The sequence below is a fragment of the Neofelis nebulosa genome, chromosome 7 (genome assembly GCF_028018385.1).
Source record: "Neofelis nebulosa isolate mNeoNeb1 chromosome 7, mNeoNeb1.pri, whole genome shotgun sequence".
Lineage (NCBI taxonomy): Eukaryota > Metazoa > Chordata > Mammalia > Carnivora > Felidae > Neofelis > Neofelis nebulosa.
Window position 1 is genome coordinate 7,459,879 of NC_080788.1, and position 20,544 is coordinate 7,480,422.

Genomic DNA, 20,544 nt, shown 5'->3' on the forward strand with positions numbered 1-20,544 from the left:
GGGCCTCATTTGATATTGTCAACTAGTGTGAGATACACTCCCCTCCTTTCTGACCTGCCTCTGATTTGAAAAGATTAACCTAAGTGACAAATTTGGAAATGGCTATTGCCCCTGACTACAGGGGTTTTTCACTTATTTTTAATTTAAAATGAGAAATGTAAGGATATTAGAGGCACTGGAAGAGGAAATGCTGTGACTTGAACACCTGTATTGTGTATTCCAGTCTCGTCTCTGTCGTTCTGCAGGTTTGCACGTGCCAAGTTGTCATCCTGGTTAGCGTAATACTTTGTAGTCGGCTTGTATTTTATAAATGTTTTTCTGTGTTGTTACATAGTCCTCCAAATAGCAGTCCTGATGACAGCATATTGTTCCCTCAGTTAGATGCACCACAGTTGATTTAACTCTTCCCCTGTTGCTGAGCCTTTATTCTCGGTCTGCATTTTTACATTAGAGCTTTGATAGAGTAGCCGTCTTTATTCACATCACTATTAACTTCATTTGGATTAAATTCTGAGGATAGAAATTCTTGGAAATGGGATTATGAGTATCTTTATGGGTACATATGTTTGTTTTCCAAAAGGGAAATTACAGAGCTCTCTATTTCAGAGCTCTCATTTTTCTGGAACTTACCCTAATTCAGCCCCAACCCCCCTGAACATCTCTAGTTCCTGATTCCAGAGGACACTTACTTTGCATATGGGAAAATGTATTTAAGTATGGGGATGAATGGAATTATTCGATGAAAAATGTCAGACTAGTTAGTATTTTGTTTTCGGGTGTGAAAAAGAAGAACCTTTCAAAAGAGTTTGTTCTTAACAACTCAAATATGGGTCTAGATCGGAGCCACTAGCTGCATGTGGCTGTTAAGCATTTCAGATGTGACTAGTCCAAGTTGACATGTGCTCAAGTGTCACACATCAGATTTCAAAGACTTAATACAAAAAAAAAGAATGAAATAGCTCATTAATATTTTTTTACATGAATTATAGGTTGAAATGATAGTATTTTGGATGCCAATATTGGGTTAAACAGAATATTTTATTAAAATTAATTTCACCTTTCTCTTTTTACCTTTTTTAAATGTGACTACTTGGAAATTTAAAAGTGTACACGTGGCTTGCATTTCATTTCTAGCTCTGGTCTAGATACTCTTGGGGCAGCGTGTCTGGAAAAGAGGAGGCTGTAGTTAAGGCTGTAACTAAGGGTTATCTTGGGAAAGAGAAAGGAGCCAGTGACTCCGGACAGCACAGTAAAATTCACAGCGACCCCGTGCATGCAACGAGCAGCTCGGACAAAGGTGGTTTCGCAATTGTGATACCCTGAGGCGGATGTAAGAGGAGATCCCGTGAGTAAGATTGAGTTAGAGTTGCCGCGTTCCTGTGCTGAGCGGATTGCAAAGTGGTGGTGAATATCTCTGTACCATCCTCTCTTTCTCTCCTTGTTCCGTTTAGGTTCTATGCCCGGGACTCTGGTCTGCTCAAGTTTGAGATCCAGGCAGGCTTACTGGGCCGCCCCATCAACCACACAGTGCGGCGCCTTGTTGCATTCACCTTTCACCCTTTTGAGCCTTTTGCTATTTCCGTGCAGAGGACTAATGCCGAGTACGTTGTCAACTTCCACATGCGACACTGCTGCACGTAGGTGCCTCACCAGAGCCCCGTTACCTGGTCTTCCGAAACGTTGCCCCCTTCTTGTCTCAGTGGACTCTGAAGCAAAAGCTCCTGCCTCCCGGCTTTGTTGGTTCCAGATGGTTATACCTCAGTTGGGGAGAGCCGGAGAGAGGAGCGAGGGGGGCCCAGCCAAGTGGAATTTTTATCGTATCCAACTACTGATTGATTGCAAGTCCTCTGGTCCTTTCCCTGTGGGAATGCCCAGCATTAATTAAGTCCAGTTAGTTTTTGTTCTTTTTTGCATTTTACTGCTATATGAAGATGACAGCATCACACCTTTCCCCCCCTTCACGTCCATTCTTTGGCATTATGGCATGCGGTCTGAAGTGGGTACGTCTTTGCTCACGGGAACTGTGTCCATCTTTCCATGCAGCCGACAGCAGGGCTATCTTTATATAAAGAAAACACAAATAAAGCCTTGGTATTTTCTTACTTAAATATATCCTGTTTGCTGACTGCCTTCTGTCCCGATCGCACCGAATACTTTTTACATTTGTGGTTCCAGGAGGGACTGTGAAAGGGACTGGAGGCCATGGCTCCAGCAGCTGCCCTGGGGAGAGCGGAGTGGTATGTGCCAGCACGGAAGACCGTTATCTGTCAGGATTGTCGTCTTCCCTGGGGTTTTGTCCTGGTAGTCGTTACAGCTGGAGGGGCCGGGCATAAATGCACATTGTCATGTGGAAGCACGCTCCCATCTGCACGGTCTGTGTCATGCAGGTGGGAGAGTGATCCGTTCTCTGGGGCTGTAGCGGATACAGACACTGTGTAGCACGCACGGCAGTTGGGTCGTGAGAGCTGGCAGGCTCCACGTGTCCCTAAAGAGATCAGACTGACTGCTCCTGGATGGCCCGGCTGTCACGGCTCCTCCGAACACCTGCTGGCCCCCAGCCAGCCTCCTTCTGTGCGGTCTCAGCCGGTGTCCTCCGGCGGGCTCGTGAGGCTGCTTCTGTCTCATCCGCACAACGTATCCCCCGCTTATGAAGTCTGCTTGTTTAGTAGCACCTGACTTTGAAAGCAGCTTGAAATGTTGGATTTCAGAGCAGGTTGTGGAGTCACGGATGCGAACAGATGGATTCCGTATCCCTCCGCCATCCAGATCGACCTCCCTTGGGAACATAACAAATGTGATAGGAGATACAGAGTCCCACCAAAAACAGTTCAGCTAATTTCCTCATCCTCAATATCGAACGGCTGCATTCATTCTCATTCAGCGTGCAGCACAGGATTTGAGCGCCAGCTATGGGTCGGGTAGATGCTGTGCTGAGATCTGGCGGATGAGACAATTAGACCAATAAAGAGAATTATAATGCAGAATGGCAGAAGCCCCAGTAGTGGTTCTCTGGGAACAGTGGAGAAGGATGAAGGAGAGGTGGAGGAGGAGAGCCATACTGGGGAAGGGACACTGGAGCCGGACAAACGGGAGTCTGTTGTGTGGACCAGGGCAGGGGACGTTTCGAGGAGAGAGCCAGCATGCACAAAGGCGCGGAAGCGTGAACAGGGTCGTCAGGGCCGTGGAACGGTAACGAATACGGCTGCGGCACAGGCTGAGGGGAGGCCAGGGGAGTGTGACCGAATCATGAAGAGAAGTCTTGTGTGTGGTGTTAGGGTTTGTGCGGTGGAAGACGTGATCCAGATTTCACAAAGACTGTCTTTAGCAGTCTGGAAGATGATTTGGAGGCGGGCCGACAAGCCAGTGGTGGTAATCCAGAGGAGAAGAGGAGGGTTTGAATGACCTCACTGGGCTTCTGGAAGGATGAAATACTGAGGCATTCTCCTAGATTCTTCGTAGGTCATGACAAAATCAGGATCCCAAAGCAGTCACACGTTTGTGGGGACTCAACCAATCTTCCGTGGTTGAAGCCCTTCACCTGCAGCTTTCTTCTGTGCCAGGTTGCTTGGACTGTACCTGAGGGACTGGGGAGTGTGGAGTCACTCGGGCCGCGGTGGGAATCCCCGCCCTTCTGCCCATAAGGTCTGTGACCCTGGGCGGTGTCCTAGCCTTTCTGAAGCTTAATGTGTACTTCCTGTCGCCTTACTCCTCCATTCTCCTGGTCATATCTTCTATCTTCCATCTTGTCTAACTCCCCAAGCAATTCTCATACGCTTTCCTGCTCTGTTTACTCTCCCACTCGCTGAAATTGCCGTTTGACACCATTCCTCTTCCAAAGCCCACCTTCCTTTTCTCCCTGATCACCTTGCCACCCGCTTCCAGATGGAAGCGGAAACAATCACGTGGGGGAATTGCCTTATCTTTCTTTCACCATGTCAACCCCATGACTTGTGTCTATGTTCCTTGCCTGCTTTTCCTCCGGAGTCCAGAACCCTTGCTTCCCTAAAAGGCCAACTCCTCCCCGTGCTCACTGAATCCTGTCTCTTCTAGACTTCTCAACTTCTTCACTCCTGCAATTATTCTTTACTGTATCTTCCTCTTGATAGGTCATTTCTACTAGCACATTAGATACACTCTAGGATGTTCTTTTTTTCTTTTATCTTTTTTTAAAGATTTTATTTTTAAGTAATCTCTCCACCCGACAAGGGGCTTGAACGCACAGCACTGAGATCAAGAGTTGCATGATCTACTGACTGAGCCAGCCAGGCACCCATACGATCTTCTTTATCTTTTTTTTTTTTTTAATGTTTATTTTTGAGAGAGAGAGAGAGAGACAGAGTGCAAGAAAGGGAGGGGCATAGAGAGGGAGAGAGAGGGAGAGAGAGGGAGACACAGGATTTGAAGCAGGTTTCAGGCTCTGAGCTGTCAGCACAGAGTCCAATGTGGGACTCGAACTCACGGACCGTGAGATCATGACCTGAGCCGAAGTCAGACTATCAACCTACTGAGCCACCCAGGTGCCCCAGATCTTTTTTCTTTAAAACCTCCTGCTTTGGCCTCTTCTCCCTCTTCAGTTACTGCCCACCTCTCTGTTACCCTTCACAGAAAAACTTCTCAAACGAGTTGTTTAAATTAAATGTTTTCACCCCACCACGTCCTATTTTTCCTCAGCCCACTCCAGATGGGTTTTAGTCCCCCCTCCACTGACACGGTACTTGTCCCAGCCACCAGGGACTCCATGTTGCCAGTTCACACACCTCTCATCCCTTTTGTGCTCAGCAGCCCGACATCGGGCATAATTCATTTCTCTCTCTGTCAGGAAGCACTTGCTTTTCTTGGTTTCCGGGACAGTACGAGTTTCTGGTTTTCTTCCTGCCTTGCTGATGGTTGCTCGTTAGTCCCCTTTGCTGGCTTCTCGGCTCTACCTTTAGATGCTAGAGTGCGCCAGCCCTTGGCCTTGGATTCTCTCCTCATTTCCTCTGTATACCATTTCTTTAATTGATTTTGTCCATTTCCCTGGTTTTATATTCTAGCTATATGCTGATGATTCGCAAAATTATAACCCCAGCCCTGATGCCTTCCTGGACCTCCAAATTCATATATCCCATGGCTTACCTGGCATCTTCATTTGAATATCTAATAGGCATTTCAAAACCAGCATCTCCAAAACTGGGCTCTTGAGTCTCACTCCCCACCTCTAACCCATTGTTTTCCTCCCACAGTTTCCAGATGGCTTCAGCGTTTACCCATTTACTGCAGGCAATAACTTAGGAACTATTTCCCGTTTTCCTTTTTTCCAGCCCCCACCTCTCCCCATAGCGCCCACATATCTGACTTTGCCTTACCAACCGTGGTGATCCCTTACTCCATGTTAGTGACTAGAACTAGGTCAAGACCAGCTGGCAGAAAGGGTTAGTTTACGAATGTCGTGTGACTTCTGTCAGGTCAATGATACTGTAAGGTAGAGGTTTCTGGAACTGTGGGGGAAACATTTCTCTTTTGAAAATGTCTGTGAGGAACCATGTGGCCCACAGTTCCACAGCCCACCACCCAATGATCCTATTCAAAAAGAATCAGCCAGGGGTGCCTGGGAGGTTCAGTCGGTTAAGTGTCCCACTTCGGCTGAGGTCATGATCTTGTGGCCTGTGAGTTCAAGCCCCACATGGGGCTCTGTGCTGACAGCTCGGAGCCTGGAGCCTGCTTTGGATTCTGTATCTCCCTTTGTCTCTGCCCCTCCCCTGCTCATGCTCGCTCGCTCTCTCTCTCTTTCTCTCTCTCTCAAAAATAAACAAATGGTAAAAAAAAATTAAAAAAAAAAAATTCCTTGAGGAGGGAGCTGAACTGGATGGCAGAGTAGAGAGGAAAGAACCCGGATCGTAGATAACGTAGTTGGTTGGCTGGATCACTCAACCCTATAACCCATCCTACATCTGGGTTTCCGGTTCTGGGAGAGAGACAATAAGCTTCCATACTGTTTAAGCCACTTTGAATTGATTTGTTGTTGTTGTTGTTGTTTCTTATAATTGAAAGCAAATTAATAGATGCAAAGAGAAAGGCAGGTACTCCGTGGAAAGAGTCAGGAAATTCCTGCTGGCTGGGTATCTTATTAGGTTGGGTTTGAAAAGGCCCAGTTATGACTCCTGTTCTCTGATTTCAGTAAGATTCCTGGCTCTCTGATAGCCCCCTTCAGCCATACCTGTACTGGCCTGGGTGTTTCTTATAGCCAAAAGGATGTAACTAAAATGAGCGATAAAGCACTGAGCTCATTGAGCACTTGAGCCATATGAAGTTCACAACCCCTGTGTGTTTATATTAACTTTGTTTCTAAAGGATTTTAGGCTCCTCTCAGTAAATTCTAGTGCCTTCTTTCTACAGATATCCAGTGAACTTCAAGAATCTTTGGAGAATCAAGCTCTTTGGAACCAAAAATGTTTAAGAAAAGCAGAGACTTCAGGGGATTTATCTTTCAGATCTAAATTCTTGCCTGGAACTCTCTTCTCATCCCTGTTCTGCAGGGGCTGATGTGTCAGTGATCAGGGCCAAGCCGTTCTGGGCCTTTGAGAGAAAGGCTCTATTTAAATTTGGTCTCTTTCATTCAGAGTCCTTGTAGAGAAGCACAGTATTAAATCAGTGAAAAGCCTAAATTAGATAATTTTTAAAAGAACGGTAGCTTCATTATTTTTCAAGTACACAGAGTAACTGCATCTCAGCCATGAAGTGTTCCTTTGTAGAAACCCTTGGAGACTTTTCTTAATGAATGGATTATAATTATTGGTAATCAGCATAACGGTTCTCTGCAATACGTGCTTCGAAAGGAATTGAGCATATTAGATGATTTTGATGTTCCAGAGGGCAATTTTGTTTACAACATCAATCTGCTCAGTGTATACCCTTTATAGCTATAACCCTCTGTTGTTTAAAAAAAGAAAAAAAAGAAAGCAAAGAAAGGAAAAATTCTGAAGACTCTCTCCATCATACAACATTTGATTACCAGAGGCAGAAATAACATGGGAGGATAGAGAGATGCATAGTAGGACTCATTCTTTACCCACATTGTCCTGACAGAACTATGGGAACAGGTCAGGCTTATGAGTAGGGCCTGTCCCTGTCACCTGCTAGCTCTGTATCCTTGGGCTTGCTTGATAATAAGAATTTTACCGAGTTTCAGTTTCTCTGTAAAATGGGGTCACGTCTGCTCGGCAGGGCTGATGTGAGCAGTAAATGAGTATTAGTTGAAGCTCTTCATACAGGAAGTAGCCAATAAATCCTAGCTTCCATTCTCTCCCTAGATTTCCTGGCCTGTGGGGGAGGCTCCCCCCCGCCTCAATGTCACAGAGACCGCATCCAGCCCTGGTGGTGCCTCTTTGTTCCTTGCTGATCCAGAAACACAAGCTTGCGCCTTCTCTAGGCCCAGCCCCTACACAGGACACCGGTGGCTTTTGAGGGGGTGCCATTCTGCCACCACAGTCTCTGTTCTGAGAAGACCAGAACATCCCTAACCCTCTTTGCGGCCAAATACATTGGATTCAAAGGAGCCTTGTTTGCTGACAGTTTGTTGTCGTTGATCATGAACGTTTACTAAGTGCTCACTCTGGGGTCAGGAGCTAGTAAGCACCTTATATTGGAAGGTATTCCTTCATTTCATCGATTCTGAGATGCATTTTTCAAAATTGGAGTGTATCCAATATGGGGATCTCGTCAGTGTCAGTCGGCAACCACAACGTCACCGCTGTCGTCGCCTGTGCGGGTTCACACTGAGCATGCTCTTCACGTTGTCCTCATTGCTGTTGAGTAATGTGCATTGGGGATACCACATGTGTTAAATGTCCATGCTCTTTGAAGTGTCTTCAAAAAGAGTATCCTAGGATTTGGTGTTGAAAGGTTATTTTATATACAGAAAGGTGCGGAAGCCGAGCAGTGTGGTTAATTTTGGTATCAGCGAAGCAAAGGTTTGCCACTGAAGGAATGAACGTGAGGCCACATTTTTTTGCAGAGCAGCCACCGAGTGCTTTTTGGAACTAAGAGAGAAAGATAACCGCTGGCAAACGAAGTTTTACTGGCATACTGAGTTTCGTGGAAAAGGACCGCCTGTCACACAACCAACAAGGCAAGTGAAGGAAGGGGAGACTGTCACAGGCCTCGGAATAAATGGAAGAAGTTGTAATGCAACGAGAGGCCTTGTGTGACCAATTCATGCAAAGCGCAGGACTAATCATTAAGGTGTGAACTGGTCAGAAACTTCCTGCTGACTCTGAACAGAAGCCGATTGACTTCCAGGGGCACGTGATTCAAAATAGGAAGAAAATGAAAACTAGAGCCTAAGTCGAATGAGAAATACTAATGACACTGGATGTTCTTCAGTGTCCCCCTAATACCTCTAAATCCAAAAAAAAAAATAAAAAAAAGGCCTAAAATGCTCTTTGAATATGTATATGTTTTAAGGGTACTAGTAGGGTTTGTTTTAACTCGATACGGTAAGACACACAGAGATGGAAATGACTGTCATGAAGGAAGAAGTCTGTTTTACCTACACGTCTCTAGAAACGGGGCAGGGCATATCAGGCCCCATGGGGAGGCAGCTGGGTCAATCGGGAGGTCGAGGAGCCAGGGGAAAATGTGGGTGAGAGCCTTTATTGTGGTTTCTACAACAGGCAAGGCAGGCTGAGAAGGCTTGGGATTGGCTAATCTGAATAATTTCGGTGAGCTCTGCGACATAGGGGCTGCCCCTAGTTGTCTGATACCTGGCTCTGAGGTGATTAGGGCAGCTGGATAGTGGCCCAGAGTGTGAGAGCACCATATAGGAGGTGGTTGGGGCATTGGCTCCGGATTGGTTGGTGTGTGTGTAAAGGCACACTCCCAGGGAGTTGTTTGCTGTCTCTAGGAGTTAGCTGACCCTGGGAGGGGCAGTTCCTGTAAGGTCAGTGAGGTCCTAATAGGTCAAAGCATCAGAAAATAAAAGGTACGGTTAACACAGTACAAAATGTCCTAAGTACTAAGCGTCGTCATGGTACGATTATCTAGGTTCCTTTGTTAGTGCCGCATGGTTGGTAGCCCGCTTCCAGGATGTCCTGCAGTGATCCCGCCTCCTCGATTCATGCTTTTGGGTAGTTCCCTCCCACATTGTATCTGGGTTGGTCTGTGTGACCAAAACGACACAAGCAGAAGTGTGAGTGTGTCACTTTCAAGCCTCGGTTTATAAACGGCATCTTGGGGCCAGGCTTCTACATCCACTCTACCCGCCGCCCCCCCCCCCCCCCCCCCCCCGCTTCAACCACTCACTCTGGGGGAGACCAGCTGTCCTGTCGTGAGGACATTCGGACAGCCTTCTGGAGGGACCCGCTTGGCTTCTTGCTAATAGCCATGTGAGAGAGATATCTTGGAAACGGGTCCTCCGGCCTCAGTCAAGCCTGCGGATGACTGCAGCCTCATGAGAAACCCTGAGCAAGAACCACCCAGCCAAGCCACTTCCAGATTTTTGACTCTCAGAAAGCCTGTGAGATAAATGTGGTTTTAAGCTGCTGAGTTTGGGGGGCAATTTGTTATGTAACAATATCTGATGAACACACATAAATAATGGCGTGTTTTGCAATATGACACCTTATATTTGAAAAAGGCCATATTACCCTCGTTTTATAAATAAGGAAACTAATCTCTGAGACGCTAAGTGATTTGCCCATCATTACTAGTTAATAGCAGGTAAAACTAATCCAGCCTGTGTCAGAATTCACTTAAATCCTGGATTTATAGAGATCTAAACTGGGGTTTCACTGATTACCAATAACATTCACAGGGAATTCTTACGATTCAGTGCCTCTGTATCCACTCCCTCCCTTAGAGGGGGATGACCAATAAGGATATTTTTTATTAAGGTTGAAAATCCACATATTTCTCCCTCTTAACACTAGTATGTTGGTTGGCTTATTTGTTCATTTATGTATTAAAAATGTTTTGAGGACCTGCTAAGTGCCAGGAACTAGGAATATAAGAATTCGTGTCATAGCCCCAACCGTTTCTGGTCTGAAAATGTTTCTGAATACAGCCGTACCTCAGAGATAGTGCCAGTTTGGTTCCCCAGCACTGCCGTAAAATGGATATCACAATAAAGCAAGTCAAATGAATGTTTTTGTTTCCCTGTGTGTATAAAAGCTGTATTTACACCATGCAATAGTCTGTTAGGTGTGCAGCAGCATTATGTCTAAAAAAAACAATGCACATACCTTAATTTAAAAAATGTCGCTAAAAAATGCTGCCACCTGAGCTTTCAGTGAGCTGTAATCTTTTTGCTGGTGGAGGGTCTTGCCTCAATGTCGACGGTGCTGACTGGTGGCCGCTGAAGGTTGGGGTGGCTGTGGCAATTTCTCAAAATAAGACAACGGAGAAGTTTGCTACATCAATGGACTCTTCTATCACAAGCGATTTCTCTGTAGCTGGTGATGCCATTTGATGACTTTTTCCCACAGCAGAGCTTCTTTCAAAATTGGAGTCTTCTCAAAACCCGCCGCTGCGCTGTCAGCTGAGTGTAGGTAATATTCCAAATCCTTTGTTGTCATTTCAACAATCTCCTCCGCCAGTAGGAGGCACTGTCTCAGGGAACCGCTTTCTGTGCTCTTCCCAAGAAGCAACTCTTCATCTGTTACAGTTTGATCGTGAGATTTCATCAATTCAATCCCATTTTCAGGCTCCGCTTCCTGTTCTCTTGCTGTTTCCACCACATCTGCAGTGACTTCCTCTCCTGAAGTCTTGAACCCCTCAAAGTCATCCAGGAGGGTTGGGGTCAATTTCCTCCAAACTCCTGTTCATGTTGGTATTCTGACCTCTTCTCATGAATCATGAATGTTCTTATTGGCATCCAGAATGGTGAAGCCTTTCCAGAAGGTTTTCAATTTACTTGCCCAGATCCGTCAGAGGAATCCCTATCTGTGGCAGCTATAGCCTTACAAAATGTATTTCTTAAATAATAAGACCTGAAAGTTGAAATTATGTCTAGATGCATGGGCTGCAGAATGGATGCTGTGTCAGTAGGTGTGTAAACAACATCAGTCTCGTACATCTCCATCAGAATTCTTGGGTGACCAGATGCATTGTCAACGAGCAGCAATATTTTGAAAGGAATCATTTTTTTTTCTGAGCAGTAGGTCTCAACAGTGTTTGGGTTTGCAGTATTTCGTGTACCATGTTGTAAACACAAGTACTGTCCGGACTTTGTTACATCACTGACAGAGCACAGGCAGAGTAGGCTGAGCATAATTCTTAAAGGCCCTAGGATTTTCAGAGTGGCACATGAGCACAGGCTTCCACTTGAAGCCAGCAGCTGCATTAGCCCCTACCAACAGAGTCAACCTGTCCTTTGAAGCCAGACATTGACTTCTCTCCAGCTAAGAAAGTCCTAGATGGCATCTTCTTCTGATATAAGGCCGTTGCATCCACACTGAAAATCTGTTGTTTGGTGGAGCCACCTTCATTAACGATCACAGCTGGAGCTTCTGGAGAACTTGCTGGAGCTTCTACGTCAGCACTCGCTGCTTCGCCTTGTAGTTTCATGTTATGGAGAAGGTGTCTTGTCTTCCCTTAAGCCTCACGAACCAACCTCTGCTGACTTCCAACCTGTCTTCTGTGGCTTCCCTACCTCTCTCAGCCTTCACGGAAGTGAAGAGAGTGAGGGCCTTGCTCTGGATTAGACTTTGCCCCCAGGGAAGGTTGTGGCCGGTTGGATCTTCTCTGCAGGCCACGAAGACTTTCTCTTTGTCAGCAGTGAGGCTGTTTCTCTTATGTGTGTGTTCACTGGAGTAGCACTTTTATGTCCTTTAAGAATTTTTCCTTTACATTCACAACTTGCCTAACTGTTTGGGGCAAGAGGCCTAGCTTTTGGCTTCTCTCAGCTTTCAATATGCCTTCCTCACTGAGGTTAATCATTTCCAGCTTCTGATTTCAAGTGAGAGATGTGTGACTCTTCCTTTCACACAGACACTTAGAGGCCACTGTAGGGTTACTAATTGGCCTCATTTCAATATTGTTGTGTTTCAGGGATCAGGGAGAGTGAGAAAGAGGGGGACAACTGGTTGATGGAGCAGTCAGAACACACGACAAAACAATTATGTAACATCAAAGATCACTCATCACAGATTGCCACAACAAATATAACAACAATGGAAAAGTTTGAAATATTGCAAGAATTACCAAAACGTGACACGGAGACTCAAAGTGAGCAAAATGTTACTGGAACAATGGAGTCGACAAGCTTGTAGACATGAGGTTGCCGTGTAAAATCTGCGGTGTGCGAGAGATCCCGTAAAAGGAGGGGTGTCGTCGTGCCATCGGGGAAGCTTCCAGATAACCAGTGTCTGAATGCGGAGGTGGGAGGAAGGAGCCGAGGGGTGGGTTGTGCGGTGGGAGCCCGGGCTTCTCTGTGTCCTGCTTTATTAACTCTGATGATGGAGTTCCGTCCCCCCCAGGGAGCACTTACAGTTCCGTCCCCCCCCAAGGGAGCACTTACAGTTCCGTCCCCCCCCCCCCCCCCCCCCCAGGGAGCACTTACAGATCCACAGGACAGCTGCCTGAAACTGCCGCCTGGCCCTGCCAGCAGAAGCCTGCCAGCAGAAGCCGAGTTCCCAGGCCCCATGCTGTGCGTCCCATTCATCGTCCTGAGACCAGAGAGAGATCTCCTGGTCTTCAACTACTGTGTGTCTTCCAAACTTAGTATTAATTTCCCAGGATTAGGAGAGGAGACTGTCACTTCGCTTTAATTAATTGTTGAAAGAACAGAGAGGGGTCTATATTTCTGCTAAAAGGAAAATTTAAAAAACGGAGGGAATGGAAATATTCTGAATGGGGGAACCCAGAAGTAAAATAAAGGTGGTTTTCAAACTCAGTTTCTTCTCCCTCATCTTTAAGGGGTTTTTTGGGGGACGGGGGGACATGTGTTATGAGGTTTGAAGTCTGTCCTTAAGGAGGGATATGTTATTGAAAATAAATTACCTTTAGATTGTTTTTCACAGTCAGTTTATTTTGTTTTATTTTATTTTTATTTTAGAGAGAGAAGAGAGCGTGAATGGGGGAGAGGGGCAGAGGGAGAGAGAGAATCTTAAGCACGTTCCACGCTTAGTGCGGAGCCCAATGTGGAACCTGGTCTCACAAACCATGAGATTGTGACCTGAGCCAAAATCAAGAGTCAGACACCCAACCGACTGACTACCCAGGCACCCCTTCCACAGTCAATTATTTTTAAAGAAATGTTTTAATGTCATTTTGGTTAAAATTTTTAAGAATATAGCTTATCTGAAAAGTGATTATCAACTCAGGGTAGGTTACAGATAAAATTGAGGTCGTGGGCATGTTAGAATCTTGACAGAAATTTTGAAAAAATTAGTTGAGATTTTTATTGGGAGAATGAAAAAGTGTGTAAGTTTTCACATTATAAATTGCAGAAAGTTAAAAAAAATCTTATCTGATGAGGTTATGCGGAAGATGGATTCATAACTGAGACACATCTCCCCCAAATCTTGGAGGGACATGAGATTTTCCTGCTTATCAGATAGGGGGATTAGCTTTGGAAGGCTGAAGAGCATTGCATTAGATAAATACTGGTTTTCAGGGCTCCTGGGTGACTCAGTTAAGCATCCAACTCTTGATTTCAGCTCAGGTCATGATCTCACAGTTGGTGAGATCGAGCCCCACACTGGGCTCCACACTGAGCATGGAGCCTGCTTGGGATACTCTCTCTCCATCTCGGTCTCTGCCCCTCCCCTGCTCATGCTCGCTCTCTCTCTTTCTCAAAAATAACATTAAAACAAATTGAACATATACAAGTGGAAACTTTTGCATAACAATTATCAAAACAAAATCACATGACAAGTGACAACACATTTACCAAAGGATTGATTTTTTTAGTGTAAAACATTTTTAAAATATAAAAAGATGAACAATCCCCAGTTAAAAATGGGCAAAGAATCTTATTAGCAGAGTGTTCACAGAAAAAATACATACACGTGGTCAACAGCTATATGAAAATGTGACATTTATGGCACAAAAACAGACACTCAGATCAACAGAACAGAATAGAGAACCCAGAAATGGACCCACAAACGTATGGCCAACTAATCTTTGACAAAGCAGGAAAGAATATCCAGTGGGATAAAGACAGTCTCTTCAGCAAGTGGTGCTGGGAAAACTGGACAACGGCATGCAGAAAAATGAACCTGGGCCACTTTGTTACACCATACACAAAAATAAACGCAAAATGGATGAAAGACCTCAATGTAAGACAGGAAGCCATCAACATCCTCAAGGAGAAAGCAGGCAAAAACCTCTTTGATCTTGGCCGTAGCAACTTCTTACTCAACACGTCTCCGGAGGCAAGGGAAACAAAAGCAAAAATGAACTACTGGGACCTCATCGAAATAAAAAGCTTCTGCACAGCGAAGGAAACAATCAGCAAAACTAAAAGGCAACTGACAGAATGGGAGAAGATATTTGCAAATGACATATCAGATAAAGGGTTAGTATCCAAAATGTATAAAGAACTTATCAAACTCAACACACAATAAATAAATAATCCAGTGAAGACATGGGCAAAAGACATGAATAGACACTTCTCCAAAGAAGACATCCAGATGGCCAACCGACACATGAAAAGATGCTCCACATCACTCATCATCAGGGAAATACAAATCAAAACCACAATGAGATACCACCTTATACCTGTAAGAATGGCTAACATTAACAACTCAGGCAACAACAGATGTTGGCGAGGATGTGGAGAAAGAGGATGTCTTTTGCATTGTTGGTGGGAATGCAAGCTGGTGCAGCCACTCTGGAAAACAGTATGGAGGTTTATCAAAGAACTAAAAATAGAACTACCCCTACAACCCAGCAATTGCACTACTAGGCATTTATCCAAGGGATACGGGTGTGCTGTTTTGAAGGGGTACAGGCACCCCCCCCCCCAATGTTTATAGCAGCAGTATCAACAATAGCCAAAGTATGGAAAGAGCCCAAATGTCCATCGAGGGATGAATGGATAAAGAAGATGTGGTGTATATATGTATACAACGAAGTATTACTCGGCAACCAAAAAGAATTAAATCTTGCCATTTGCAACTATGTGGATGGACCTAGAGGGCATTATGCTAAGCAAAATTAGCCCATGAGAGAAAGACAAATATCATAGGGCTTCACTCATATGAGGACTTTAAGACACAGAACAGGTGAACATAAGGGAAGGGAAGCAAAAATAATATAAAAACAGGGAGGAGGACAAAACATAAGAGACTTAAATATGGAGAACAAACAGAGGGTTACTGGAGAGGTTGGGGGGGGTGGGCTAAATGGGTAAGGGGCATTAAGGAATCTACTCCTGAAATCATTGCACTATATGCTAACTAATTTGGGTGTAAATTTAAAAAATAAATTTAAAGCAGAAAAAAAAGAATTAAAAACAAGAAAAGAAACAAAATAACCTATAAAGAGAATATATGATAGTGGCATCCTATCAATAAACCATTATGACTTACATAAAAAAATGACATTTTTCACCCATCAGAATAGCGAAGGTTAAGTGTTTGATGATGCCATGTTGTCAAGAGCGTAGGGTGCTCTCCCCTACTGTTGGGGGAGTAAACTGATTGAAACTTCTTGAAGGACAAAAGAGCAGTGTCTTCGTAAATATTCATATTTTGAAAACCCAGTTAAATTCTGTGCATTAGGACAAAACATTTGCATATGTGAGCAAGACATATGCACAAGGCCATTTCATTGTAACTTTTCCACTGTGAAAAAGTGGAAACTACTTGATGTGCATTGATAGAGGACAGACAAAATGAATTACAAGCTCTGTCCATAAAATCGGAGCTGATACAGCTGTGAAAAATAATGAGGCAAGTCCATACATATTGATTTGGAAAGCTCTTTGAGCTGTAGTAATTGAACAACTGTATTTAATGTGAAAACATATTTTTTTAAAAAACTGAAAAAAAATCTGTGCTGAAATTGAGGTCACTATAGATATTAAATATATCCATAGTCATGGAGTCATAGAACACTTTTGAAAACATACTGAAGACGCTATTAACAATAATTACTTCTGGAGAGCAGACGTGGGGGCAAGGGAATGTGGACATTTACTCTCTAGCTTATTTCTTTTATCTCTGTAATCCTTTAACTGTGAACACGTATTACTTAACATTTTTAATGAGTTTTGTTCAATTTTTAGTTGGGGTACAAAGCACAAACCATCAAATTTACCAGCGTACTTATTTACGTGCAGTTCAGTATTGCTAAATATATTCACATTGTTGTGCCATCAATCTCTGCAGTTGGTTCATCTTGCAAAACTGAAACTCTGTCCCTATTATGCAATAATTCCCATTTCTCCCTCGCCCAGCCCCTGGCAACCACCGTTGTGCTTTCTTTCTATGAGTATGACTAGTTACATCCTATAAGTGGAATCATACGGTATTTGCCCTTTCCTGGTGTCTTTTTGTGACTGGTGAGTGTCACTTAGCAAAATGTCCTCAAGGTTTGTCCATGTTGTAGCCTATGTCAGAATTTCCTTCATTTTCGGGGCTTCCGGGTGGCTCAGTTGGTTAAGTGTAGACTCTTGATTTTGGCTCAGGTCACGATCTCACAGTTTGTGGGATTGAGCCTCGCGTCAGGCTCTGCACTGGCAGTAGGGGAGCTTGCTTGGGATTCTCTTGTCTGCCTCTCTCTCTGCCCCTCCCCTGCTCATGCTCTCTCTCTCAAAATAAATAAATAAACATTAAAAAGAATTTCCTTCATTTTCAAGGCTGAATAATATTCCATTACATGTACGTGTATACCACCCTTTGTTTACCCATTCACCCCTGTGTGGACACGTACGTGTTGCTCTCGGCTATCGTGAATAGTGCTTCTGTGACCATGAGTATACAAATATATCTTTGAGATCCTGCTTTCCATTCTTTTGGATATATACTCAGAAGTGGGATTTAAAGAGTTAAAAAAAAAAAAAAAAGCGTTTAGCCAGTGAATTCACCTGTAGCAGCTGGGATGGTATTAGGTAGGCACTCTGTGGGCTAGTTGAGCCTCATAGTCTGAAGCCAGGATTTTCTTTACTAGCCCCCGGGGGCTCGGCAATTTCATTGCAGCCCCCTGAGCCTTTTCCCTGTACAGCCAGGAGGGGCCTTAGCAGGATGGTGAACCTGCTGCTCCCTGCCTGCTCCTGCCTGCATTAATTCAGCACATTTCTATAGCTCCCTGAAGAAAGAGGCTGCAGCAGCATTTAATTAGCAGCCAGGAACATGCTTTCCCAAGGACACGACTTATTTCGCAGCCAGCTGTTGCCAGTGGCTCCCTAGCAACATGCAGTGCTCACATCGGATTGCTTCTCTCCAGACAAGTGGGGGGTGGCGGTTGGCCAGTCCACCTGCTGTCACAGCCTGGGGTGGGGGCATGGGGCAAAGGGTCCCTGGGTCCAGGGCTAATTCTCTAAAAGAAGCAAATGATCTGAACCTGTTATTCCTGCAAAGCCAGATGTGGTGCTAAAACCTCATGACCCTTGAACTGCCCACCCCACCCATCCTTCGAGTGCATGATCAGAGCAAACAGCAAGAAAATCACCAGCTGTAACACAGGTAGAGCAACATGGTCTAGAAAGGTCCATTAGGATTATGAAGTGCAGCTGAGAGACTTTGGGGAAGAGAGATGATCTCACCCCATAGTAAGCAGAGCCTGCCTTTCAGAATGGACTTGGGGGTGCCCTGGGAGCACCCCATCTTGGACAAGGGCAAAAGGAAAGCTTCACTCCAACTGGCCCACTAACTGCTCTGGGTTTCCTGGGGCTTTGGGAAGAGGGCATGGGGAGATAGAGGTCAGTGGCAGCCACCACCCTGAACCTGAACTTGCCATTCCTTAAGGGGTCTGAGAGGTGGCTGCTCAGCAGCCTGACTTGAGGCCTGGTTCCTCCCAGATGCTTCTTCCGCAGAGGCCACAGACTGGACGTTTTTGAGATGAGGTGCTGCTCAGTGACACGCTTTATGTAGCATACGTGGTGTTTTTACAGTTTTGAGGATTTGTAAAATAGCCATGTTGCCATCAGGAGGCCCACAAGCTGGCTTGTGTAACCCCACTTTGCCCATCCATCGGCCGTTGTGTGTGTGAGCCCCACGCCTTTCTGCACCCACAGTGGTGAGGGAGGCTGCACCTGCAGGGCCCCCCTTGTATTTACTCATTGTTCCACAGACATTTCTTGAGCTGCTTCTGAGTGTCAGAGCTGAGCTGGGCGCTGGGCTGAACAGACCCAGGGAGACAGGCTGCGGGATTCCTTGAAAGCAGCTGAGAGACAGACGGGTGCGCCAGGGGCCTGGGAGCAGACACCCTGGGTGCCTGACCCACACGGGGCCGGCCTCTGGCAGAGATGCTGCCTGAGCCCAATTCCAAAGGAAGATGGGGGTTAGCCTGGTGAGGAAAGGGGAGAGGAGGGGAGAGGGAGGAGGAGGGGACCCCGCCAGAGGCTGGAGTCACAGAGCTTGGCCTGTCTGGGGACTGGCACAGCAGACCTTCAATTTCCCAAGGCCAAGAGCACCTGAGGGGGTGGTTCTGGTGAGGGCTTGCACTTGGCCCTGAGGAGTGTCATCGTGAAACCATGTGTCAGATTTGTGTTTCCTGACCACTCCGGCTGCAGAGTGGATTTGACCTGGTGAGGGCAGTCAGGAGGTAGGGAGGTAGGGCTGGGGAACAGGCTGTTGAGGTGACAGAGGAAGTGAAATATCTGTGTAAGGGCTCTTTGGGGTCCTCCCTGTCACACCCCAGGCGGGGAACAGAGCTGCCTTCATAGGTGCAGAAACCCTGCAGGGTGGGCCTCCCGTCCTCTGCGTCCAGCCTGCTTCTCACGGCTTCTCCTGCCCACCCAGTTCCTGCCTTCTCCCACCTGACTAGCTCCGTACATCTGGCGGCTGACCCTGGAACGTCAGGTGGAGGCTCGGCGCCGTGTGGCCCAGAGTCAGCGCTCAGGCCGTGACAGCTCCTGTTGGATGGCAAAGCCGGTTGAAAACTTGGCTTCTCTCCAAGTTGCTGCCTCTCAGATGAGGGCCATCTCTGTGCTTGATCCGGCCCCGGTCCTGGGCCCACCCAGCACACTTGACCAGGCCTCTGTGCCCTGTGGCCTGTGGGGGGTAGTCAGGAGCACTGGAGGACTGGCAGTGACCCAGGGGTGGGGAGGGGATGAGCAGTTGTTGTACGTGGGGGCTGGGGGAAGAACAGGTAAGGATGAGTTAGGCAGGTGGGACGGGGCGGTGCCCGACCAAGACCAGGGACCCAGGAAGAGGCGGTTGTGGAAGGGAAAGTACCAGACACAGTTGGCAGGCTGTGGGACGCCCAGTGAGGCATCCACAGGAGGGTGCGTAATGAGCCTGGAGAACCAGAGCTCTAGCCTGCAGGTCAGGATCGAAGGGCCAAGATCACCCAGGGGAGTGTTCTTGTTGAGAAGAAAATACAACAACAATAGCTAGACTCAATTGATGGGTCACTGTGTGCCCAGCATGGTATTTAAACTACATGTTCATTAACTCCTTAAATCCTCACGACAACCTCATGAAGCAGAAACTGTTGTGGTTGGCACTTGGAAGACCAGGAAGGAGAGATTAGGAGGCATTTCCGGATCACTCGGCCCCTGGCCCTTGGTCACTGGGTGGGAGAGTGGAGATGGGAGCCTGAGTGGCCTGGTTCCAAAGCTTGTGTTGAGAACTGACTGTCCTGGGCTCCACCCGTGACTGCCTTGCTGTGCAATCCCACCTCTCTAAACAGCAGCGCCGTGTGGGAAGTAACATTACTCCTGTTTTCACAGGAGCCCATCGAGGCCCGGAGACTTAACTTGCTCCAAATATCACACGCAGTGCATGGGAAAGTCAGGGTGTGAGTCCAGTTCTCTCGAAGTCCGATGCCTGAGCTTCTCTCCTGCACGGCCAGGCCAGACAGCGAAGGAGGTGAGGACCCCATGAAAGACCGAGGTGGGAGTGGGTGTTCAGATGGCCTGAGTGTAGGGGAGAGTGAGGGAGGGACAGAGCTGGAGGGCAGACTCACCCGGCACTCCCGAGGGAGGGAGTCTAGTGAGGGCTGAGAGTGTGGCGTCTAGGATTCTGACTCCACCCCTTCTCAGCCTCAGTTTCTCCACCTATAAATATGCACACGAATACTAATGTAAGGGTCAGGAGGATGAAGGAGGAGACCGCACGCCCGACGCGGTGCCCAACACACGTGGCAGAAGGCACCCTCTTGGAGTGGTGGGTGCGAGGGAGGGTTGGAAGGGTTGACCGGGCATTTTCACGTCCTTCTGCCCATGAGAGGGAAGGCTTCGCTTTTCCCATTTCTAGAGAGACCATGGGGGACGATGACCCTTGGTTCTGGCTTCCCTTCCAGCTGCTTCTTATTGATGAAGTGAGAATAGGAAGCCATCACCTCAGGGTCCCCCCACTGTGGAGGCAAAGGCCGGCTTGTCCCAGCCCGCAGGCACCTTCTAGGTGCATGCTTGGTGTTGTGTGAGCCACAGAACAACAGGAAGCCTGGCTCGGGGGT

At 46.6% G+C, this 20,544-nt stretch overlaps 1 protein-coding gene across 12 annotated transcripts in view; it reads left to right on the forward strand.

The window, feature by feature from the left end:
• The window catches only part of DET1 (DET1 partner of COP1 E3 ubiquitin ligase), a 68,492-nt gene that overhangs the window by 31,293 nt on the left and 16,655 nt on the right, over window positions 1–20,544 (forward strand). For 3 of the 12 annotated variants that reach the window (XM_058736637.1, XM_058736632.1, XM_058736633.1), the window contains one exon: window positions 7,994–8,406. The exons of 2 other annotated variants lie outside the window; for them this stretch is intronic. In XM_058736637.1, the coding sequence (XP_058592620.1) occupies window positions 7,994–8,186 (193 nt within the window). In that variant the 3' untranslated portion in view covers window positions 8,187–8,406. Of the gene's footprint in view, window positions 1–1,451; window positions 2,113–7,993; window positions 8,407–12,024; window positions 12,479–19,816; window positions 19,986–20,544 lie in introns of those variants that run through there. 7 more of the 12 variants (XR_009263828.1, XR_009263827.1, XM_058736634.1 and 4 more) reach the window with 5 other exon arrangements.